The sequence below is a fragment of the Gambusia affinis genome, linkage group LG21 (assembly GCF_019740435.1).
Source record: "Gambusia affinis linkage group LG21, SWU_Gaff_1.0, whole genome shotgun sequence".
NCBI classification, from domain to species: Eukaryota; Metazoa; Chordata; class Actinopteri; order Cyprinodontiformes; family Poeciliidae; genus Gambusia; species Gambusia affinis.
Window position 1 is genome coordinate 6,233,905 of NC_057888.1, and position 26,401 is coordinate 6,260,305.

The window sequence follows — 26,401 nt, forward strand, 5'->3', positions numbered from 1 at the left end:
AATAGGAACATTTACCAGACACAGTAAAAATGGATGGTGAGAGCAGTGAAAAGAACTATACTGAAGAAAAAAAGTGTGCACACTCTTAAACTCGATTATATCACTGAACTTTTCCAAACACTTGCATTGCCAAGAAAAAAAAATTAGTAGTAAAAAACAGGGTTTTCTTCTGCACCACTCTTTGACAACGATTTGTAAATTTCAGCAGAATGTGAGATGTACAGTGGAAGGGCAAAAATTGGAATGGTAAGTTTGCCTGAAGTAAACGGAAAACTGAACCTAGCTTCATTGTTGCACATGTATCATACTGTGCTACAATATAATAACAAAATAATAAAGACTGAACCATAGTACAGTAATAATTGTGAAAAAAGGCTGCTTTTTTGGATCACACATACAGATAAAGTTTCTACACTTTATGTGTGGCTTAATGTGGAAACCAAGATATTAGGGCTTCATATGCAAGTCAAGCAAGTATTTGAGTTACTGCTAGTCAGGCTTAAAGCTGCACTAAACCTTGTTAAAACTATCATTATGTTGTTGAGAGAGTATAACATGAGACAAATGGAGGGAGAGAATCGGACTGTTTTCATGTCTGAAAATAGGTTTCAGCCCTGAAAAACACAAAACTTTGTACTTTTTTAAAGAAGTAATTAAAGCAGAAATTTGCAGCATAATAAACTAATAAACTACTGATCATATCCTTGAATCCACTGCAGAATAAATGTGTTTACAACTGATGAAAGCTCCCAATTCTATGATGCTGAAAAGATTCAAATATATGCAGAAAATAACTCTAAATTTTTCAACCCGAGAAAGAGTACACTTAAATGTACCTACGGCTCAGATTCTATTTTCTGCTGATCCAGACAAAAACGTTTTCTAGCTTTCTAAATCTGATTAAAAATTAATTTTGATTGAGCCAGACTAGATCAGTCTGATCTGATTGTGGTGTTTACATGACGATCTTCTTACTACTGATTGGGCTATTAAGGTAATTATAGATAGTCCATGTAAACACAGCTAATGAGAAATGAATCACTAATGGAATGAAAACATCTTTCCCAGATCTTTAAATACACTACTGTCAATAAAGCATTTAGATCCTTAAAATTATCTGAATTAAAGTTAGCTGAGAGATTCACAGTAATGTGGGATAATATGTGCAGACCTTCATTAGTACTCATTGCCCACCATACAGCCCTTCAAAGAAATATCCAAGGAAAAAATTGAATGCATTCTACTCATTAAATATGAATGCATTTTTTTTCTACTGTATTAAACATTTCAAATGTGTCCAGTTGAATGAACTCAGACTTTGCTGTATTTCATCAGTTAAAAAATCAGCTACACTGTGAAACATCTTTATTGGATCTAGGAGAGGTTTATAGGATGTTGTGGCGCTCCTTATTATAGAGTATAAAAGAGTGATGGAGTGAGAGTTTCCTGTAATGTCTCCTTCGAGCATTTACAAATTATCTGTGGAGCAGTCATGTTAGTTCATTATCATGATGGCAACATACAGTATGTAGGTCATTGGTGTGGGGATCGGCTGGTAGCAGCAGTAATCTACATGTGTTGGTCATCACAGGTTGTAAAAGAAGGGTGGCCAAGGCTAGAAACCATCATGAAAATCTCTGCACTGGAAATAATAGAGACAAGGCTACTATAGGAATTAGGTTGCCCCTCTTTTTTACCTTTGTGGTAACATAACAGAAGGAATGTTACCACAAAGTTAAAACAAATATTCCAAAACCCCCATGTCAACAAAAATCCAGCCATAGAAAATGGACCTTATCTGTGAGGGAAACACAGCCAACTCCAAATTGTGCATTTAGCAGTGTTCGCTAATAATTTGAAAAAAAAAAAAAGAAGCATTTTCTTATCCTATAGTTCAAATATGAAAATAGTCTGCCACACTGTCAGAGACAACCTAGCATCATACAAATGCATAATAGTCACATCTTCATGCTTTATAGCCTTGATGAGATCAGTTCAGAGTGATCAAAAGAAGACACAAAAGCTTTGGATTTTCTGGGTGTGGAATTTACAGTGTTCTGCTGCAACAAAATGTTTACTTAACTTCCACAATGATGGCTTTTTTTGTCTTTTGTTGTATTTACCAATTAATCAAGCACCTGAAAATTTTAGTTCAATGATCAATGAGTGGTTACACATGAGCAGCTACTTGATCAGAAAGTAACTCAAGCTCACTGCATTTTCAAGCATCTGACATGGTGAGGTGAGCAATGCCTTAAGACAGCAAAAAATGTAGAAAAAACATAATGTTATTATTGATTCATTCCTGTGATATTTTAGAGGTGGACCAAAATAAATCTGTGACAATGTATCTGGTGATCAAATTTGGTATGAGTGTCAAATACATATATTGTGATTCCAAACCATTATTTTTCCAGGATAGTATGTATTTCTCCACCACTGGAATACAGAGAGGATATGCAATAGTGTGACAGAGATATTAGAGAGTATCCTAGGGCAGATGTAATACAGGTGGAGTCACGGTTGTCTTAACACCTAAACATAGGTTTTCAATTTTTACCCAATAGACACTTGTTTGAACAGTCTTGGAGGTATTACAGACCATATGGCAGTCTAAATCCTGTGTAAAGGGCAACCAACTATTCAATGAATTTACAGAATGTTTTTTTCTTAAAGTCACAGTCACTTTCAGACAAAGAAGAAAGAAAAATAAAAGAAGGAGTAAAACATATTTTTCATAGAAAAATAACTGGCATAATGTAAACATATATATTAAGCAAAAATGCTTATTTCAACCATGGTCACGTGGCAATGAAAAAGAAATGCTATGACTACAAATATCCACAGCTGATCTACAAGAGCAGAGCTTCCCCCAGTGTATTGTAAGCATGGCGGTTTCTTGAACCTCTAAGTGTTCTCTCTGTCTATATCAACACCTTTCAGTGAATATTTGGGATATTGTCAAGAAGACCAAATAATGCAGATGAGCTAAAAGTTGCTATCAAATCAACCTGGGCTTCTATTACACCTCAGCAGAACCACAGGCTGTTCGCCTCCATTCCAGGTAGGATTAATGCAGCAGCTCGTGAAAAATGAGGCCATATTTCACTCCATGTGTAATTAACCTATAAAATATATGAGTGTCCTTTTTGAAATGAGTGGCAAAAAATATGAAAGGTTTTTCATTAGATAAAATTCTTTTGAAATCTACCTGTAAGTGAAGCAAATTGCACATATACTGTACGTACCATTCCCAACAGAATCACTCCTTCCTGTGTCACTGGGTCTGTTTCAATGATAAAAGTGGAGCTTTCCTTCAGGTCATCTTCCAGGCGGTATGTCATTTTGGCGTTACTGCCAATGTCCCCATCTTCTGCCATGATTCTACCTACTGTGGTCCCAATGGCTGCATTTTCAGGCAAAGCAAAAGTGTACACATCTATGGAAAGAGGAGAGGTATAGATATGTTTTAGTGTTACTTTATGTTTTTGGAAGTGAAAGTAAGCATATAATGGATTGACCACATTTTATTAAGTCACAACAACAAACTTTGTTGTACTTTGAGGTTTTTATAAGAAAGTCCAAGACAAAATCGCACATGGATGTGAAGACTAAAAAAAGCCATACATAGTTTTGAAAATGTTTAACAAAAAAGAAAGAAAAAATAGTGACACTACCAAGAGGTCAATAAAAAGCAGTACAAGAGATTCTCTCTATAAAATTGTCCTTTATGAAAGACTGATGAAAAGAATGGCATTGTTGAAAGTGGGGCCACACCACAAAAAGTGACAATTGCGATACTAGTGCGTACAATGCATATGTATATGATTTTCTAATATTGCGTACTTTTAAAAAATACTCTTAGGAAGTTCAATCTTAAGTCATGTAGCGGATACAGCAAACATGGTAGAGGATGCTTTGGGCAGACGAGATTTTTTTATTTTTTTTATTTCCAGCCTACATGCAAAACACTACACATGGAGAAATTACAAAACAGGCATTTCACCTTGAACATTCTCATAGTGAAATGTGGTGGTGGCAGTATTATTATCTTGGAACGCTTTTCTTCAGCATAGAAAATAAGGATTATCACAGTTAATGGGAAGATAGATGGAGCTAAATACAGAGCAATCCTAGAAAAAAACAACTATTAAGATACTGCAAAAGACTTGACAGGGATGCAGATTCACTTTCCATCAGCACAACAGACTTAAGCATACAGCCAAAGCTACAACAGAATGGTTTATATCAAGGCTGTTGATGTATTAGAATGCCTTCATGCAGAATAGAAAATCTGTGGTTGTAACATGAAAAAGTAATAAAAGATGGAGGGGTATGAATGCTTTTGAAAGCTACTGTAAAATACCACAAAAATATTTATCCAGTAACGTATTGTTTACAGAAGGTGACTGTAAGTTATTAATTGCCAGAAAATAGATTCTGCAGGTTTCTAAAGTGATATGAGAGAGAGAACATTGGAGTAGATAGTCAATTTGTGTCAGTCCCAGATAAGTTGTGGCAAACCCCATATAATCCCAGCCTAACTCTAATAAGAAGATGAGAAAATCTGATTGTGTCTTCGAGCGGCTCCTTTTTGAGGGACTGGCACTACTGGGAGCAACTCAACAGGCAACCAGCTGCTCCTGCAAAAAAAATAGCCCTGCTGATAATAATTTGCAATTATGTGACAATGCAGAGGGCACAGTTCAAAGTGAAGTGCAGCCATCTAATATTAATAAGGCTTTTTTCACCAAACACAGAATCCATGGGATACACCGGCTCCTGCTATGAATTGGGATGTGACATTAATAGTTAAAAGCTCAATCCTTGCTGGCTCTTTCCTGCAGAATTGATTTCTTCCCCCTGCAGTCGTTTAGTAAGGTTTATCCCTGAGAAGGCTCAGTTTGTTTCCAAAGGTCATGACGAATGTCCTTTCATGTGTGAATGATTAAATTCAACCAGCATGTGGCACATGTACGTGTGCACACACAGATTTGTGCAGCTTTCCCATCTCATCCTTCGACTGTCTGCTTTTTAATTTTGGGCTGCCGGCTGAATGCCAAGATGTGCACAGTCAAACGCAACGCCAGCAGCAACAGCCGCCCACCCGAAGCAGACGAGCAGGATCAAATAAATACCTTGTAGGTACAATATAAAACACTTCCTCGATGTCTGCAACACTTCATACTCTTTCATTGATTACCAGACTTTTTTTGTATGTGCACATGCGGCCCTCGGCATTGGCATCAGCCGCGAGACATGTACGTGACTCACGTTGCTGAAATGTGGGCCCGTTGTCGTTCACATCCGTTAGAGTAACTGTAACAGTGGTGGAGGAGGAGTAGCCGCCGCTGAGGCCCAGCATGTCCTTCACCTGCACCACCACCAGGTATTCCTCCCTGGCTTCACGGTTCATATCAGCCCATGACGTTACAATGATTCCTGCAATGTGGAGGGAGAAGAGATTGAAAGAGTCGACAGAAGAAGTGAAGCATTTGGTTCATTAGGTGTATTTCTGTGGGTTGTACATATGTTTCATTAAACTAAACGTAAATAAAAGTCTGCCTGAAGCAGTCCTTTGGAGCGCCACCCACAACAGTCATCAAGAATTTAATCAGCTTAAAAAAATTAAATGTTAAGTGCTCTTTGAGATGGCTTAATGGTTCTTCTGTCTGGCCAGACAGGAGGCTGTGGGCAACAGTAAACTGAAGAACAATTTCAGAATCAGACTGAACCATTGGTATCTTCAAAGCCATCCTTTCCATCAGTGAGTCATGTAATTTTATGATAACATGACATTAAACTTTACAAAAGCATTTCAGAAACCAAATATCCTGTAAGCTAACCGCTTCACTTTAAAACTCATCCGAATTGTGCTCAATGTTTAGTAACCAATGGATTAAATGCAATCAGTACTGCATGAACACATTGTTGTTGTTTTTTTCCAAGAGAATTTTAAACAGTCATAATGACAATATACAATAACCAAAACAACTGCAGTGGTAAAATTATTTTGGGCATTTGCATTGAGCTGATAAATGATCACATATATCATATGACTGAGTGGGAAACCACCACGACATTTTTAGATGGTAAAATAAAACATATCTGGACTTATTTCTTACAGGTCATCTGAAATCATCGACAAACATAAAGACTTGTAGACATTTAGAATGGACTGCTGCCTACTGCTTTATTTAAAAAACATAACAATGGGCTCTGTTACAAGTCATTTTTGTCCTCCCATATACTGCATCAATTTGCATTTAAAATTTCTTCAGCGTCAATGACGCCCCCTTAAAGTGCTTTACAGTTCAGGTCAACAATGTGTGTGGGAAGTGCTGTGGCTGACCCCGGTAATAAAGCATGAATCCTGTATTCATGAAAACTTGTTGAATCACATTTTAGATGAGGTAACTTGTACTAAAAGAGCAGGAAAATTTGTCACCATTCATGTTTGATGGTGAGAGGATCTTTGAGTCTAGTCCTGTCAAAAGAGATCTGGAGGGGAATTTCAGAAAAGTCAAATATCTCTGAAAAGTGTATTTATTTGTATAATTAAATTCAAAAACTGAAAAATATCGTAAATAGATTCATTACAAACAGAGTGAAATATTTAAACACACTTCAAGAAATAATTTTTGATATTTTTGCTGAGTTTCTGAGTGCAAAGAAATTTGTCATAGTTTGATATGAAAAGAGGTCTGTGGACCACTAACAAGCTGTCTGTTTTCTTATCTCATGTAAGATGATTGTGATGATTGTGACTGCCCTGGTTCTGGAGGACTTAGCACAAGAACTGCAACAGTTGAAGCCCATTTCCTCATGACCTCTCCATATGGTGGCTCCCGAAGCCCTGACTCCAGCTACTGTCTATGTGCCACATATCTATGATCAATTTCTTGAGTAAGCTTGGCTCGACTCTCTTTGTTGCAGCATGCTGTTTCCTTCCACTGAACTTTCTATTAACATCCCTGAATACAGCATTCTGTGCATCACCAAGCGTTCCCTCAAAATTCCTATAATCGGAATGCTTCAAAGCCTTTATGACTGCTGCTGTTCGGACAAATTTTTCTATCCTTCCACTGAGCTTTCCCATTAATCTGCTACAATATATTACTCTTCTAAAAATTAGCCTGTTTAGCAAATATCTTTTAGGATTTCTTGTGGTGGGGTTTGATAAAAGTTTGTTGTACTACTGTGATGAATGTGCAGGCCATGAAATAAGACTTCACAAATTGCCCTTCCTAATATCTTTAGCCTTTTAAATTTAGGCTTAATTTCTGGAAATAGAAGAAGGATTTAGACATAAAACATCCGTACCAGTCTTTGGCTCCACAGAGAAGTAGGGCTCCCCCTGCAGGATGGAGTAGATGAGCTTTGCGTTGTTGCCAAACATGGGATCATCCGCATCTGTGGCTGTCACCTGGGCCACTGTGGTCCCTGTGGGGGCAGGGAGCGAATTGCACAGTCAGAGTACACTCAGGCAGCAGTTCCAGTCGACAGGGAAATAAAGTGATTATGCCACAGTCCCGCAGGGTCTGTCTGTCTGACTCAGGAGGTGGAAGGGGAGGCAGTGGAAATGGAAAAAGCGGAGAGCAGAGCGAGTCTGAGGGAGAGTTAGTGGAGGGATGTTGACAAAAGAGAGAAGGGAGTGGAGGGAGGGGAGTGTGTTGGCCTTTCACAATATAGAGCAGGTGTGCGTGACAACCTTTCCAGCCCTGTAGGGACATCTCTCTATCCTATTGCCCCAGGTTTTCTCTCCTTGATTCAGTTTTATTTCACTATCTTTCACACTTGCCACCTCTCTCTGAGCTGACCATATCCTTGCCCTCACCTTGGTTTTTTAGATATCTTGCTCATGCCTGCTCTCTGTCTCATTCTTTCTTCCATGTGAGTGGTCTGTCTTTCATTCACAGGCACGGCTTTACCGCCGCGTTTCCTATTTTCGGCTGCCCTCACTTCAACCTTCCCCTTTCACTTTCACTCTCTGAGTCAAATTCATTGTGATTTATTACGAGTTAGGGGTATTTTGCTGCAGAATCAGATTACATACAAAATGAAATGGTAATGTTTTTTTTTCCATGAAAGTGCAGTGGTTATAATAAGCTTATTTAAGAAATCTATCAATAAAAGCATCCAAGCTGTGAGAGAAAATCCAATACTTTTAACTTCCGGAAAGGGGGACGGGCGGATGACAGACACTCCTATAATTCTTTGTTCATGGGCTTCAGTTGGGATTTCATTTAAGACCGTTCCGTTTTATCTCAGAACTAAAAGGTTGGATCAACCTCGTTACAGTAAACATACCAGTAAATGGAAAATGTATGAAACAAACCTTTACTGCTTCATAGTTTGGAAATATATTGGTTATCTTTCTCTTTCTTCCTGGATGTGGACACAAAGCCTGAAAACATGCTGGACTCATTATTTTCAACAGAAACACAGGAGATATTTCAGCACTCAGGACTCTTCTTTGAGTTAAGAATCTAGTTATATCTCACTGTTTATTTTCCTTCGCTCTTGGTTCAATTTAGGAAACAACTGTTGGGTGTTTTCTCGTACAGTTCTTTGCCAAAACTTTCAGTCCTTCCACATTTTTTGAATTTTTTACCACAAATTGCAATATATTTTGTGTAGATTTTATGTGATAGACCTGCACACAGTAACCTGTAAAGAATCAAATAATCTTTCCAGAAATCTGAAAGATAGATAATCATTAAAAAAAAACACGTTGGTCTACAAATATAGCTGCAGGTCTTTTGTTTTATGTTCTTATTTTAATTATTTCTTTATTCTTGCATATCTGAAGTCAAGAATTCCTTCCAGTTTCTTTTTGAAAAATAACCCAAGCTCATTCTGATTGGATTTTGAATATCTGTGAACCACTCCCCTCCCAAGTATCGAATAGGCCACACTTTAGAAAGAAGACCAAACCGCTCATGTCATTTTCCTTCCACTCCAGATAAATATTTCTTTGTGCTGGTCTAGCACATAAAAACTCAAGGTAGATCCAAACAATAGAAAACCCCTAATTAAACAATTGACACAGTTAATAATTTAAACTGTTAAATATATTTTTCAAGAGACTAATCATTTGAATAAAACAAGTTATTTTTATCTTACATTGCCTCAGCACAACAGCAAAGAGAATACATACCTACTGGACTCATCTCAGGGATGCTGGAGACATAAGGTTCGTTCAGGAACTGAGGAGCATTGTCGTTGATGTCCTGCACTTTGATTATGAACTCAGACTGGGGCTCCACTGGCTCCTCCGTCCTTGTATTTATAGCTTGGGCCTGAAGGACATAGAAGGCCTTTTTCTCGCGGTCCAGCTTCTTCAGAGTCCAGATCTCTCCAGAATTCTCGTCTATCTTGAACACATCTCCAGCACCTTCTCCTGATAATATGTATTTGATAGTAAAAGTGCCTCGATCAGAGTCAGATTTGACCTACAGAGAAGAAAAAAAGGAAGGTTTAGAGACTTTTTCTGAGGTAAAAGATAAACGTGTGTTTTCAAAGGGAATAACCATGTCAAGGACATGGCGGGCATTCAGTTTGAAGCATCACCTGGCCAATAATTTGAGAAGTCGGATCTTCCTCCTGGACAAACAGCTGCTTCCAAATCCAGCCTCTCTTTTGGCGATGGTGCAGAACAGTGGACCCCCAGGCCAGCTGTTGGCCTTCCAGACCCTGAGTATCTCTTATATCACTCAGTAACCCGCCGGGAATCATAGAAAACACTGTCACCACAGCCAGCACCCCCGGGGTGCTCATTTTTACTGTCCGTGCATGCATTTCCTCTCCAGCCCCCATGGTCAAAGAACAATAGAAAAGAAGGAGGTTGTGTGTGTCGGTAATCTTTTATTTACCAGGGCTGTAGATCATAATCTTGACAGTGCTGCATTCCATCTTCCGATATTGTTTGTAAGCAGGTTCATAACTGAAATAACAGTTCACAATGAAATTAAATTGCTAAATGAACAACTTCTGTTTGTGCACAAAATTTTTGTTGAATGGTAGCACTTTTTTTCCAACAAAGCTGCTTGATTAAAAAATATTTCCACATTGTTGGAATATTGAATCAAACTGTCAGTTAGTGAACAGCACTGAACGTTCAATGCAAGTTCTGTACCATATCTATTAATTCACACAAAATTACCCACTCACAGCTACTTTATAATACAGCAAAATCCTGCAATAACTTTAAATTCCTGGAGGGTAACCAGGTTAGTGTGAACAAAAATGTTAACTGATCGAGTTTACGTTCCTCAAAATCAGTAACAGTGTTTAGAGAACTGAAGGTTTGTTGGAAGCAAAGTTCATTTTACAGAAAGCTTCTCAACTTCCTTATGTCAGTGAAACCGTGATTTTTTTTTACATGTGGACAAAGCCTTGTATTGTGTTTTATGTCTGGGATGATGAGCCAGATCATCATTCTTAAGGATGACACTATACTCTGCAGCTGACTAATGAAGACTTCTAATTAGATCAATGTCTCCCTAGACACAGAAAACAGAGACGCATACACCGCTGACAAACTGTGAGTCAAATCGATGCACCAATTATAATGTGCAGCGAGATCGAGGTCAAGAGTGCGAGGACAACGAAAGTCAGGACCAAAAACAAATTTGTAAGGCACTTCCATTTACGTGTTGTCCGACAGGCCTGGGAACCCTTTAGAAATTTAACACATACATGCACATCCAGTCAACTTTGTTTTGTGTTTTATAAACCATGGAAAATGCTTATTCACTTGCTTTGGTCTTCGTCTACCTCAAACTGACAGCTCACAACAACAGGTAGTTGAAAGTGAGTGAAATATCTGGCTTTCAGCAACACAGTGGCAGTATCAATACATCACAATTCCCATATTTATTCCTGTGAATGTAAATTAGCTGTCAAGATTCATTTGCAAAAAGCTGTTAAAATCAATTTCTTATACAGGACTTCCTTCTAAATTAAATTTCACAATAAGGCCCGAATGAGGGCCTCTGTTTGCGAGTTCGTATGTCTATACAGGCCATTTTCATATCTCTGAGCATTGCGGAGTGACACTACAATTAGTGACCAGTGAATCGTGAGGCGTTGTTGTCTTTCATGGTGACTGCCAGGCGTGTGCCTGGACCGAACGTCTCGAGGCAACACTCAGACAACAGTCCGTCAATGATGTTACACCAAGCAACTGCCAACAAACTAAGGAATCTGTTTCAAAATGCTTCTGTGGGCTGGAATAGTGCACAGGTCAAGAGATGTTTGGCTGTCAGCTTAACAAGATGGGGCATTTTGAAAGTGAGTGATGAAATTGTGGATAAATAAAGCCAGAGTAACTTAGGTCAGGGTCTGGAAAAGGGAAATGTGAGGCATGAGTATGGTAAAAACATGTTTGTGTGTGTGACAGCCATGCTTATAGTACTTGATAACAAGAGCAGCTAAACCAAAGTGTGGTTTTAAAAGCACATTTCGTAGATAGAGGCTTTTATAATACAAGCATATCAGCACTTACATGTGTTAAAGTGTTCTGGAAAAAAACTCTGAGGACCTAAAACCAGAGAGACTCATTGGACTAAATGGTATATTTTCTCCTTTTTTAAAGGAATCCTCATTGTACATGACACATGGAACATGTAGAGTGGCCTGTGCTTGACAGCCATTCATTAAATCTAATAGGCCTTCCTCCCATTTCCAGCCAGCCTCTTGCAGCCCATACGTACCGAGCAGCGCTGGCGCTCTGCTCTGCCACATGACAGAATGACAATGAGCTGCAGTCTCACCATGTTAGGCACTAGATGCGCTGAGACTGTCCCATCATTTCTCTATACGTCTTCTAGCTCATAAAACGCAGCTCTTTTGTAGGAATGGTTCCAGGATGCCATTAAAAGGTATCCTAAAGTGCCAACACATTTAGATGTTGTACATTGAAGCAAGGCAATAATGAAAAAGAGTCCGTCTTTTGACATTGTGGGTGACACCTTAATATCATTTCCTGTTGCTGCCTGAATTAATACATTAATGCTCTAGCAATATGTCCAACTGAAAAGAACATGAATCACGGTGCTTTAAAAGAATCAGTCATTTTGACTTGTTCCAATTTTGTCACGTTACAACCACAAACTTCACTACGACCTCTGTTCTCTTACTCACCAAAAATAAAATTGTTTTAATAAATAATGTTATTTTGAAATGACAAGTTTAGAATTTGAAATTTTTTAAGTGTATGACAAAATGTGTTTGATTACAGAAAGGAAATCATCCTATCTACATTAATTTAGTTTAACTTATCCACTCTTATCAGTGCTCTATTACTTGGTCTTCAGGTTGCTGTTTGTTCACTAATGTCCACTGACAAATCTCTGAGGCTTTCTCAAAACAGCTGGAATTATACTGAGATTAAATGTCACAAAAAAAGGCATGGAAAGAAAATGTTTCAAAGGTCTGATTACTTTTACTAAGCACTATAAAGATTTACAAGTGTTATTTGTTTCCTGCTATTTGAAATTGTTAAAGAAAAGTGCATCTACTAATTGTCACTTCCTTAAGATCATGCTTTTCAGACAAAAAATCCTTAATTGGTCATTTGGGAGTCAGCCGGGGGAGTTGCAGTTTACAATTTAACTACGTAAATCAACAACTTTGACACTGCCATGGGGGTTTTGTTTACTAAGTTGGGACCAAAGTCTAAGGCAGAGGGATGTCGAGTCACGATGTAACTTATTTGTGTAGCAATTTGTTTTATTTTATTAAAAATACAAAGTATAATTTCTGCTTTGCAAAATATAATGAATTTACAGAGATTCATAAGCATTAGCACCACATTCTGTTGTTCATCTGCTTCTGAGGTAAAAAACAAAAAACAAAAAACAAAAAAACAATTAAGTAAATTCTTGAATGCTGCCACCATAGAATAAGCCATGACTAGATGGGTTTCAATTAAAGTCAGCTTTTGATTACCTCTTAATTAGGCTACAAAAGCATAAAACACATGTCGTCTTCAATTTTGAGAGATTTTTTAATGACATTAAATAAAGAATGAAGGCACCATATCTAGCTCACTGTATTTTATGTTGATATATTTACATAAAACAGTACAAAGCTGAGATATTAATTGATGAAGAGAAATGTTTTTTTTTGTTTGTTTGTTTTTTTTTACTTTATAAATTAAGTTATTCATTAAGCAATGAGTTTATGTGATTAAATATAAAAATCGTTATGGTTATAACTTTTTCATGTGAAATTTGTTCAGGCTTGTAGCTTACGTGAACAAATTAAGTTCTACAATCAAAACTGAGAAATAAAAAAACAAAACAAAAAAAAAAAAAACAGTATTTTTTGAGTTCATAACCTGAAGATTGAAATGTCAAATCATTCAGTGAGGTGGAGGAACTCTGGAAAAATGTCTGTGAGGAGGAGCTTTGAGACCTAACAAACCAGCACCCTATTGAAAGAATAAAGAGCTCTGTGATAAGTGAAAAATAGTCTGCCTGCACATCACTGATGCAACAAATGACCATTTGTGTCACAAGTTTCAGTTAGACATTGCAATTTCTGCTCAAGTTCTCACCATTGTTGTTCTGATGTGCATGAAAATGTCATTAAAAACTGAAGGAATTTCAGAGACGCCAAGAAAGTCTAAAAAAAAAAGAAACAGTCTGCCATAAAATGAAATAATCAACCTGTTTGAAAACTGGAATTTATTGAAAAAAAATATATATAAAAAAAACCAAAACAAAAAAAAAAAAAACTTGGGCACCTGGAGTTTTTGCAATTAGTTCATTTGGAATACAAAATTGTAATTATTTTATCAAGTTTGCTATAATTTTGTTAGGACTGCACTTAAGAAGACTCTATTATGAATATAAACAAACAGGTTTTTTGTCTTTTTCAACAAAGTATTAGCCATATGTAACCACTGAGGTACTTCAGTTTTACCGTTTTTCTTCCTCTCATAATTTTAATCTTTCTTCTCTTGAATTGTACGGAATAGATGCTACATTGTGGGCTAAGTTCTGAAATATTTCACCATATTTAGGGTCTCCTTACATTTATGGTATTTATAATGTATAAATACCAGCAGTTATATGGCTGCAACTAAAGCGAACTGTGGTTACTTTAATATTTTAAAGACTAATGTTGGTTATGTAAGCAAAGCCAATAAGCAATTAGCTGGGGTATTGATAATATTAGTTAAAAAAATATGTTTGTTGAATAAGATATATCACCAAATATTACAGCGCATTGTGATAGCAAAGTCAATTTTAATTTAATCTTGAAAGTACAGAAAGTAGCATGACTTGAAGTTGAAATAAAGATGAGAAGAATTAGTCTCAAAATCTGAATGGTTAAGTGACTAAGATATTTCCAAACTTTTGTGGTGAGGAAAGATGAAGTGCTAAATCTTTTCAATAATTTTGGAAAACAACATAACCCAACCAAATTTAAAGAACAGAAATACTTGTCACTTTTAAAGAAAACAAAAAAGGACTCATCTAAAATCTTGTCAGACTAAAAGGTATTCCTGCTTTTATAAAATAACTGAAACCAAGTTCAACTACATCGCCACACCCACCTGTTTATGTGATTCTTCTGTCTGCCAAGTCACTGGTCTGGGCTGCCTCCAACAGAGATCACTATTGGGTTTAAGAAAAAACAATCAGCTTAACTAAAGATCCTGGTACATAAAAAGAAATTCACTCAACACAGAAAGAGAGACGAATGATCATACTTCTTACAATGCGTAATCCCTTCAACTGACAACCTCGCCTTTTCTTCTTCTTCCCCCTTTTCTGTCCTCCTCCAACTTTCTGAGGAAGAACAAACACAGGCTCTATTGTCTGAGACTCCAATCTGAACACTGCAGAACACTCGGGGCCTTCATTGACATTCAGATAGCCCCAGCCCAGACTTACAAATGGTTTTTTATCTGTTTTTTTTTTTTTCCTTGGTTTCTTTCTGTCTCATCTTTGTGAACAATCCTGTGCTTATTAGAGTTGAGCTGGAGCACTGAGCAGATGGTATTTCATCCACTGTAAGGTCACCATTTTTGCTAGTGATAGGACACCAACAATCTGTTTTTTGACATTCAAGCGGAGGGAGCATGCTGTTCTTCCACACTTCTTTCAAATCTGGTTCTATTTAAATAGTAAAGCCCCCTCCCACCTCCTCCAGTGAGTGACGGTTGTGAAATTAATCCAGAAATGTTTGTCCTTCCATTTTGTCCTACATCATCAGAAAAAATGAAAAATGATTAAAATGTATTAATGTATGCCCTATAAAACTGCATCAATGTTTAATTTGTTTGAGCAAGTTGGTCTAAAGCTTACTATCAACTTTTCCTCATCAAACATCATGTAGATGATCCACTATAGAGGGAAAACGATGTTATTTATTGTAATTATATAGCAGCTAATAGCTTTATCATTTTTGACATGAGCAGATTTACAGTTATTTGAAAATTTTTAAAAAGATCCCGAAGGGGGTGAAGTGCAAATTAAACAGCATAAAAGACAAGGAGTTAAGCATCTGACACATTAAACTGAAGAATTTAGTAGTATTATTTTTTTTCTTTCTGTGTATCATTAAATTCTGAATGTATGCAAAAATTTTCTTGCCCCAAGGACATGTTTGAAACAAATACTGACTAGCTGTGATCTGTACGCCTCAGGCAGCACTGCATGATTATGTGGTAGAAACTGCTGCCTGGGATGAATACCATTGTCAGTACAAACATACAGTTAATCGCTGTGTCTGTGATTGCAAATTAGTCTCTACCAGTCCAAGAACACATACAGAGGAGCTGTAGTGTATGTGGTATTAAAACTGAAAAAAGTATCTTTTGAGAAGCAATAACTCTTTGCAACTCTTCAGTCGCTCTGGGTTCCACCATCGTTTATGAATTTTTGAACCACTATGAATTCAATAAATTCATAATGAATTTTGGATACGTTCATCGATGGATGGATGGACAGACTGACAGAAAGATAGATAAATGCAACACAGCATATTTTAGACAATTTGGTATAAAAATACATTGGTTTTGCTACTTATTTGAAGAAATTTTCATACTCCATTTTGATGGTAGAGAGATTATAATCTGGACTATATTCTTCATAGAATACTTTTCCTTCTTTTACCGTATTTATCCAGACATTGAAAGCACTTCCATTGATTTTTTTCAAACTTTTCCAGACTGTGTGAATATTCATGTTGTCTGAAATGTGGTGAATGGGTTTTCTTTTTCGTCCACACACCCCTTGTTTAGTTCTCCAAAGCAATTAAAGTAGCTCCAATTACCAAAAGTTAAAAGTTGTCATTCTTAAGTCTTTTTTTGATTTGACAACCCAATTACCTTTCGTGAAAATACCACAAGACTCCTCGTTATGTGCTCCTCGTAAGCACACGAACCTCAGAGGGCTAATTACACCCCTAAATAATGCTAATGGATTCCATCATTAAAAAAAACTCTAAGAGGTCCAAACCAACACCGTCGGTGCAAATGTCCCCTAAGTGACCACAGAAGCCTCCCTTCAGAGCTCCCTGACAGGGTGGAATTTGTTATTTCGGAGGTTGAGATTAGTTCTCTGTGTGAACTTCCCTCCTATTCTGATTCCATATCAAACAGAGAAATGTCAGGACCTGCTCTGTGACATTTAAAACCTTCATTGTAGACCTTGTCTAATTGAGCCTCCCTCATTATAATGATGGAGTGCAGGCAGAGCGTTGGAAAAAAACATCAGAAATGAAAGCTGTGGTTTAGAATTATTTACATTCTCTTTCTCCCAACGCGACGGCGGATACGACTATCTCTTAGTCTCCTGTGACATTTTCAGTGCTGTAAAATAATGGGTGCAGTCTAACGGTCAGCATATTCGAACGAAGATAAAGGGAAGTCTGGTCAAATAAGCATTCACGGAGATGTCATACTGTGTAAATAATGTGAGCTATAATTATGATATAGTCCTCTGTTATTTCTTATATATCTAACTATCGGTGAAGGTATCTTTCTTGTTGCAGGAGCCACCAAAATAGACAAAGCAGCACTGATATTAAACTGATCGTTTTTCATATTTTCCGGCCTTTTGTGCTCTACTGATGAATGCCTCTAAAGATCGTGTAGAAAACCAGTTATTTCCCAATCATACGCCATGTGACATAAAAAGTTCACAGGAGATGGAGTACTGAACTGTTCAACTTTGTCATGTCGGAGGCAGATGTGCCCTTCACAGCTTGTGTACATATTGTTAGATTGTCTCTGTGTAATTGGAGGAGGAATGAAGCGTCATTGGCATTCTGCTCAGTCCACTGTGGTGAATTTGATGAGGATGTCACATTAAAAATGTATGTTCCTCGTACGTTCTTTGGCCTTTGTCTTGGACACTTATGACAAATAAGGACAGAGACGATGCCGCCTGAGGTGGATCTCTGTATTTGAGAGGAAACATCAGCATCTTTTTTCACTGTCTGCCTCCTCCACATGAGAGGAGTGGTTGTCAGCTGCTGGGCCTGATTTATGGGTATAAAGCAGGGTTGAAAAAAAGTTTCATGGACTTCATGAATATAACCCTGTCAGAAAAATTTGATCAAAGCGCAAATCAAGTCATACAGTCCAAATTCTTTACAAAGTTAAGTTAATCCAAGACTGCGCAGTTGACTGTGGATTTAATTTATTTTTTATTTTTTTGGTTTATGTTTTGAAATTTTGTTGACATTTAAATTTTTGTTCTTGTAAAACTCGGTCTGTTCCAGTTTTAGGTTTGCTGTTTCATTTTGTATGTCACATTGTTTTTGTAAGATTTCCAACACCAGTCTAATACGGGTTAGCAATTCAGTCCAAAGCAGATCAAAAGTGCACGGTGTCCATTGATACTAAACATTTACGAAGTAACAAAGGAAAATTTATATGAAAAACCTTCATTTGTGAATGCAACCAATCAGAGGAGGATTGGAGAAAAAAAAAACGTCCACAAGTTTCAGAAAGTCATGAGTTCAAATCCCTGCTTGGACTCTTGTTGTATGGAGTTTGGATATTCTCACTTTCCATGGGTTCTTTCCAAGTACTCCAACTTCCTCCTGCAGTCCAAAAACTTGAATGTTAGGTTAACTGGTCTATTTAAATTGCACTTAGATTTGTGTGATATATCCATGATGCAACCCGCTTAATGCCCAATAACTTCTGAAGACAAGCACCAGCTCCCCTGCCTGAATAAGCGGGTACACACAATGAATGGACAGATGTACAGGGTTAAATGATCTGGGAACACTTAAGCTCCATCATGTAATGCACAGGTGTCTAACTCCAGTCCTGGAGGGCCACTGCCCTGCAACGTTTAGATGTGCCTCTGCTGCTCCACACCTGAATAGAATAATTAGGTCATTAGCAAGGCTCTGGATAACTTATCTACACAAGAAGGAGGAAATTAAGCCATTTAATTCCAGTGTTTTGTACCTGTGGCACATCTAAAATCTGTAGGACAGTGGCCCTTGAGGACTGGAGTTTGACACCCCTGTGTGGGCAGGGGACTGTGTTTTTCATGCACCCCAAAAACCCAGATCAGTGTTGATCTGATGTCAGCAGAGCATTCCACCAGCAGCAAACTCTTATCAAATGAATCCAGTCAGATTATTAGTGTTTTTTTGGGGTTTCTGGTTTCTGTGAGCAGTCATAACTGACACTGAAAGACAATGAGAAACATGTAGACAGTTGTACCAAGGAGTTCTTCATGACCTTGGTTTATATGATGTACTAAAGACACTTCATCAGGTCGTATTTGCTGTTACAACACTCACTGCTAATGTGACAACACACACTGGTACTTAAATCCACAATGGCATTTAAGAGTTATCACAGATGTGGCAAGCAAATCATACTTCCTCGGTTTAAAAATTTCTAATGGTACATAAAATAAACTGAGGTAATTCTATACTGTTGGCACCAAAATGGCACCATAAAAGAAAAGCTTTAATAATTTTGGAGTTTTCCCTGTAAATCTGGAATATTTTCATCATAGAATATTGAAATGCAAAGCTATTGGGCCAGGAATTGATTGCAGAAATAATAGGTGGAGCTTTTTAAAGTCTTTACTGATAACTTTAGTCCAGCCACAATTCTCCACTATTCACAATGCTACTAAACAAAGAACACTTTCTACACTGACGATTTGTAAATTTGTACAACTAAAACAACACATTTTAAAATTATGTGTATTTAGTTACAGAGACTATAGGGGCATATTGTGCAAAATCATGTTACAATGTCTACCTTCATCAAACACATACCTGGAGTGTTGCTTTGACTCATTCATGCATGTCTGAGAAATCCTTGAATTTTCCATGCTGAGCTTATCGTCCAAACTACGACGCTCCTATAAACGGTTGTAAACTGCATCAATGGACGGCATGGAGAAGCATTGCTGTGAAGGGTAGAAGCTTCTGAAAGAGACAGAGGTCAATTTCAAAGTGTCAGATATGGCTGTGATACAAAGCCAACTTTCTTTTGAGTTCTTTTTAATATATATAGTCAGTATTTCCATAACAACTCAATGTAGTGCACTTTGTTGACTATGGCATAAATGGCTTCATGTGCCAGGGGAAAAGCTGTAAATAAATTATGTTGGAGATAACTTTCTTTTGATTTTCATTTAGTATAAATTGTATGAAAAGCTATGGCGTTTTTTGACATTTTTGTCTTATTGCAATGAGAAGCTATGAACAGACATCTTACTGTCAAAGGGATGTCTTTAACAAACCTTGTTTATCTTGCCTGGTGAAGGCCACCCTCGTTTCCAATGTACATGACCACAGACTTTCCTTTAAAATTCCCCTGAGTTTTTAGTGAAGCTGATATTAAAAGTCTTCACCAGGACCTTTATGACATTTTCAGAGTTGTTTTGCTTTCTGTCCAAGTTTGAAAAGGTGCTGGAATGTCTATTTAAAATACAGAGAGAATGACAGAAATGTGCTGCAGATTAGATACTGGTTCATCAAGAACTCTCACAAAACCTCACTTCAAATAAAAAAAGTGAACTTTAAAATTTAATGAAAACATAAAATTAGGATGAAAAAATAAAAATCTAAGAGCATGGGTGAAAGAAATTTTTCCCAGACCAGTAATTTTGGAATAAAACTGCAGTTCAATAGTATACAGAAAGGCTTTTCAGAATAATTTGCAGACAGACAACTCAGCTCAGGCAGCTGCTTGTAACATTAGACATCTTATGAGAAGATGAAAGACGACTTTTTATGAGGAGATTCTTATATTTCTTATGAAAGGAAATTTATAGAATGTTATGGCTGCATGTAGCTTCTTTTAAGAACTGCACAGCCTTACTATAAAGTAAGTTTTGCATTACATCAAAGATTAAAGACAGAGCTCTGAGATGCTGTGTTATGTAGGTGGGCCTTTTGACTGGATGATGATCTGAGCAACTCAAATGGAAAAAAAATGCTCGAAGCCTACATCTAATTGCTACTGAGATTTTGAAAGTCGAAGTGGAATAAAAAATTCGTTCAGACACATTTTATCTGAAAAAATAACACATGGCAAAGTAGTTTATGCTTTACAGCAAAACACTTTTAAAAGCTGCACTGAAGAACAAACCAAACCCGTGAATAAGACGATTTGAGTTGATACGGTTTGTGAATGAAGCAAGCAACAGACCTCACTCAGTCATGCTAAATTTTCAGCAAATGTTGTGAAAAGCTTATGGAAAGATTACCCAAGAGTAAAAGGTGACTCTACAAAAAAACTAAAAAATGTATGTAAACTTCTGAACTTGTTTTCATGTCTTTTTATTCATTGTAACAGTTTAGTTTCAGTTGTATGTTTTTCTGTCTTTCTCATTTTCAGTGGCAAAGAAAAATTTGCTTCTATATAAACTAGACATTGGAAAATTAGATCAAAATTTCTCCCATTTTGTCATATTCATCAGCCGGTCCAATCTAAGTAAAATAGAAACCTCTCAAATTCCTCTTGAGGTATTGATGAAATTCATGAAAACTCTTTGTAAACTGGAACATATTTAGAATGATGCAATATTGAGTGCAGGAAGATATGTGACCTGAACTGCTGAAAAATGTTTGAGAAAGAAAAAAAAAAGATTATTTCTTAATTCTGATGCACAGGTAGCATGTTTTATTTTTGTCCAAAGTGTAATTTACTTAAAAAAGAAAAAGACGTGTATAAAAGCCACTTTAGAGCTAGAGATAAAAAAGCAGTTTTTCTTAATGTCATCTCCTGAACTGACAACATTTCTCGAAGGATTCACTCGAGGAATGAGTTGAATGCTCAGCGTTCTCCAGGGAAATATAGTTTGGAGTTAAGAGTGTGGTATCCATCATGCTGATGAAATGCATAATTAATTGTCATCTTTCTTCTATTCCTCTTTCCTGCCTTGACCATGAAGATGAAAAGTACAAGTTGAACAGCCGTGTCGTCGGGCCAGATGACATCCATGCTAGTTTTCTCTCTTTATGTGGCAAATTAAACACAGATGATAAATCAGCAAGGTTAAAAAAAGTATTTACACAAATAAGTTAAAAACTATCGATCCAGTGCATCTCACTGTTGTACCCCTTGGGACGCTGCTCCCTCGGAAGAATGCACAACTCTCCCAGCCGGGGTTCATTTGAGACGCAGACTGTGTCTGATTGATCAATGAGAACCGCTGCCGAGCCATCAATCTAACAGCAGCAGAATAGGAAAAAGGGAGCATTAACATGTATAAGCTGCCGTGTCCTGACAATGTCCTCTACCTTAAGTTGGTAAGAAAACAGCCACCTCTGGGGACAAGAGGGAAGTCATAGACCTGCGACATGAACGTGTTATATAAGGAAAACACGAAGGATGTCAGCATCGTGATTTTTTTTCTTTTTTTAGCTACTACTCCTGCACAGGATGTTTGCCTGAATTTTACAAAAACACAAGACTCACCTTCAAGCAGCCCTCGGGTAATTATTACTGTAAGCTGCTAATGAAAGCATAAAATTGGCGGCACCTTTTTGACCACCTCCCTGCTGTTGCCGTATTTTAAGGCAAATGGGTGATTAATGAGTGATTTGTTCTGCTATTGCTACTACACAGCTGTTCTATACTTCAGTGATAATTGGGCAGAGCGGCTAAAGCCATGTTTGTCAAGGTCTTTTACTCAAAGCTATGACTAAATTAAAAAAAAGCTAACATTGTGCTTGAGGAGGTCTGGAAACGAGACGTTTCTGTACTCAGCTGAACATCTGTATTTTAAATTACTGTATGCTAGAATTAGTTGTCTAGCTAATGGAGACACATTTTGGCAATATATGACTTTATCAAATAAAATTTCAGAATTATACTGTAGTCAAATATCTGATTTAATACAATGCCTTACAATGGCCAAACAGTTGCTGCATAGTTCAGCAGTGCAGATCTTCATTGCCACTTGGACAATTAAATTGAACAACTTGTGTAAACAGAACGTAGCAGACAAACACACGGGTCCTGAATCTATAAGCACAACAGCAGCTTCATGCTTCACTGGTAGCATTGCACTCGAAGCAGAAAGGTGTATTCACAAAATGTTTTCACTTTTTACTGTTTTGAGGTCAGTGATCAAAACTGACCTCACTTACTTGTCCGACTGGTCGCTTTCAAGTCGCTCGTCTGACTGGATGTGCCTTTTCTGGAAGACAGACTGGGATTGTTCCACCAAAAATACTGGACTTCCAGTTCACTGCTCAAAAAATATTTCCACATATGTTATCTAATAGCCTTGTAGCTCCATAATGACATCTTCTGGCTATGGAATGTATTATTTGCCAGTAAGTTTTTTATCAGATTATAAGTTCATATAATAAGGGCAGTCCTTATGAGCCAGTGTTGGGAGTACTGCAGACGTCTGCAAATGACTATCTAAAAACAGGGTATGTTGGAACAGGGAAACACCTGCACTGATTTTGAAATTTGAGAAATAAAATCCCAGTTTATTGGAAGATGTTATGATATTAAGATACAGACCTGAATTTAAATAGACCTGTTCGCTTTTATGTGAAATGTCTTTGCACTTTTTGGCTTTATGTGGTGGGATAGACCAACATATTCTAGTATATTATTATGGGATGGAAGAGACATGTTTAATCTAGTTTTTTACTAAATAAAGTATGAGACATGCTGTGCGTCATTTCAACCTGCCTACCAGAGAAGACACAGTGTCTGGGGTGTAGCAAAATTACACAGATTAAACGAATTAAAACAGATGCTACATCCTACTGTGTTCAGGTTATTAAATTGACCCCTCTGTTTCTGTTTTATTATAAATATTTAATCAAATCCCTAATAACAGCCACACTGAACAAAATTCTCTAACAAGGATAGAAAGTTGGAGGGTTTTACTTCAGTTTCTTCTTATTTTCTAAATTTAACATTAGAAGCTAAGCAAAGAATATCACAGACAAATCAACTGCTTGTTGAAGCCACGAGCAGCTCATGCAAGTGTATTGGAAGTTTAGCCATTTCGCAAAAGGAATCTTGACAAAAAGCTGACAAGTGGTGAGAACAGCATGTCTTGTTAGCTTTTGCCGCCCTCATTTTTGCAGCTAATCTTGGAGGTTGAGTAGGTGACATTTCAGTAGCTTCGCCAGCCATGCTGTCGTTTTTTTTACAACCTTGAAAAAAAAAAAGAGAAAAATCATATCGGTCTCCGTGGAAGAGCATTACCACAATCTTAGTAAGCAGTTAATTTTGGGGATTTGAAATGGCATTAGTCTACATTTTTACTGCATCGAACATATATATATATATATATATATATATATATATATATATATATATATATATATATATATATATATATATATATATATATATATATATATATAAGCTGAGAATATCTACAGGATATCTGTCAGCTCCAGGGATAAACATAAGCTCAAATAGTCGCACTCAGATTGCAGCAGATTTGGTTCTTCAGTGCCCAGTCACAGTTATATTCAGTTTTGGGCATTATTCATTCAGGCCTGCAGTTATAGCTAATCCCTGCACCCAAGGTACTTCAGCAATAATGTACCTGTAAAAAATATCCCCATCCATATCATTATGAATTGTTATGAGATAAGTTAATATTTTAATAATATTTTGGGGGGATTTACTATGTGTGCTTCACTTATGCAGCAAACTGTACCCATCTAAGCTTTTTAGTAAATCTAATTTAATTTGGACTGAAGGCAGATATACAGAAACAGGTATAGTGTTCAAGTTATTTAAATTTAAAATATGTGATTTTGACAAAAATAACTAGGAGCTGCATGCCCTTCCCTTGATTCAAAATAAACACATAGATTTAAGCAATAGATGTTAAAGATGCACTGTTGAAAGTTGATGTTGGTTGGAATAGGACAAGAAGTTATATAGCCTTAATGAGATAATGTTAAAATAATTTAGTTGCCTGCTGGAGACTTCCTACCAGAATGCAGAAAATATTTCAAATACATTTAAACTTTAGATTTTTTTCCCATTCCATCTTTGGAAAATGAAAGATGCAGGGCACAAGAGAAGTTGCAGCACCTTGCACCTTTAGATTTATGTTTGAACTGCAGCAAGGGGCCTTGTGCACAAAAAGCAAGACAAAATCTAATTTAATAAGATGATACTGTTTTATTATCCCATAATATGTCAAAACCTTCGAAAAACAATGATTTGGTGCATCTGGAAAATATGTGTTCATCTCTCAGTGATGAAGGCAAATCAATTTTTTTTAATTAGACAAAGGTCTCTTGAAATGCCAGGTCATGTGTTAAATCATTACATGGGAACAAAAAAGTAACTGTATTTATACTAATGGATATTAATTTCTTTGTGACAGCCAGCAAGGCTTTTAAAGTAATTTACATCTCCCTTTGAGAGGTTTCTGTGGAGCCAGCGCCATGTTTGTGTGTTTGGCAGATGGGCTCTCCTTTTTAAGACAAGAAGACATTTTTCCAATCAAAACATAATTGAAGAATTTGTAGAAAATATACTTGTTTTGTAAACTAGACCATTGGACTTTAAATTTCTAAGCAAGAAGGGGGGGAAAAAATTAAATTCTAACATGAATATACCAAAGGAAGAACTGGCTGGGCAAGAAGAGACAGTCAATTGCAGTTTTCAATAGATAATTGTCATGATTCCCTGTCTGCCTTGGCACCAGGTATTAGCAATGTTTGTACTCTTTTTTTTTTTCTTTCAAATCACTAGTCAAAACACATATTTTCAAGTAGGCCTTTTCATTGTAATCTCACATTTATACAGTTTTTGGTATTTTATTGTGCATCTGTTTCTATGTTTAGTGTATTCTTGTATGGAAACTAAAGTAACAAAGTCTGGAAATAGGGTGGGGAAGGTAAAGAAAGCTTTGACAATGAGGGATGACTCATGTCATCCACCATGTTTTCTGAAGACCACAGCCAAAGCTGCCATATACCAGCTCTACTATTCAGTTTTTTCAAGAAATTCTAAGCTAGCAATTGTTTCTTTGTACCCTATAAATAACTACATCTTCAAGTAGCTTCCTGAGCTCAAAGAGTCATAACTCACCTTACTGTTCAAATGCTATAACATTGGCAGTTCAAGATCACCCAGGCTAACTGAGCAAACACAGATGCTTCTGGTATTTTACTGGTATTGAACCTCTCTACCTCATGGTTTCGTACCTTGAAATCAACAATACGTCCCCCATGTCCTTAAAATCTAGGTACTAAAATACCTCTAATATTCATCTTGGTATGCTGATATAAATCCAACATTCCTTCCTTCCTCTGGTTTGTCTTCATGCAATTGACCAAGCTCACGTTCCAGAAAAATTTCTCCTTTCCCTCACCCTGATGGTTTTCCACTGCATCTCCGATATCTGGACATCTACCCACACTACGAACCCTGACCTATGCCTGTTCTATTGAGCATACCCTCAAGAAGAAACCTGCTTTTTTGACCTTGCTTCTGGTTTACCGCATGAGGAGCTTTCTGGAGTTTGTCTGTCTTGCTCTCAGAGATGATATGCTCAGACTGAGAGCCAGATTTATCCTCCTGACCAAAGAATCCTTCAGTGATACCAAGCCTTCTCTTACACAACAACCGCTACGGTCTTTCTACTTCCCAGGAAGGGAAGCTGCTTAATTCTTGTCATCCATTCCCTTTGAATTTCTATCATAACTGTGTTTTAGGTGGGTTTATTTAAAGGACCATGTTTTGATGCTTTTTACACCAACAACCATGGCAAGTTGAAAGTCACTTAACTTTCCTCTCATTCCCATTCTTTTGCTTAGTTTATACATCAACAAATTCTATTGATAACAAGCAATTCAGGAAGGCAAATATATATTTTCTCATAAAATGTGTATGTATGTGATGTAAAATCAGATTTTGATGCATCAGTATTAAACTGGCTTTGAAACATAT

The 26,401-nt window shown here is 37.0% G+C and overlaps 1 protein-coding gene across 3 annotated transcripts in view; it reads right to left on the reverse strand.

Moving 5' to 3' along the window:
• Positions 1 to 26,401, reverse strand: part of cdh19 (cadherin 19, type 2) — a 112,057-nt gene that overhangs the window by 15,513 nt on the left and 70,143 nt on the right. For 2 of the 3 annotated variants that reach the window (XM_044104134.1, XM_044104136.1), the window contains 8 exons: positions 19,276 to 19,428; positions 14,726 to 14,804; positions 14,570 to 14,630; positions 9,574 to 9,946; positions 9,161 to 9,455; positions 7,324 to 7,443; positions 5,275 to 5,442; positions 3,249 to 3,439 (listed from right to left, as the gene is read on the reverse strand). In XM_044104134.1, coding sequence (XP_043960069.1) covers positions 3,249 to 3,439; positions 5,275 to 5,442; positions 7,324 to 7,443; positions 9,161 to 9,455; positions 9,574 to 9,819 — 1,020 coding nt within the window. In that variant the 5' untranslated portion in view covers positions 9,820 to 9,946; positions 14,570 to 14,630; positions 14,726 to 14,804; positions 19,276 to 19,428. The remainder of the gene's footprint in view (positions 1 to 3,248; positions 3,440 to 5,274; positions 5,443 to 7,323; positions 7,444 to 9,160; positions 9,456 to 9,573; positions 9,947 to 14,569; positions 14,631 to 14,725; positions 14,805 to 19,275; positions 19,429 to 26,401) is intronic. The other variant, XM_044104137.1, reaches the window with a different exon arrangement.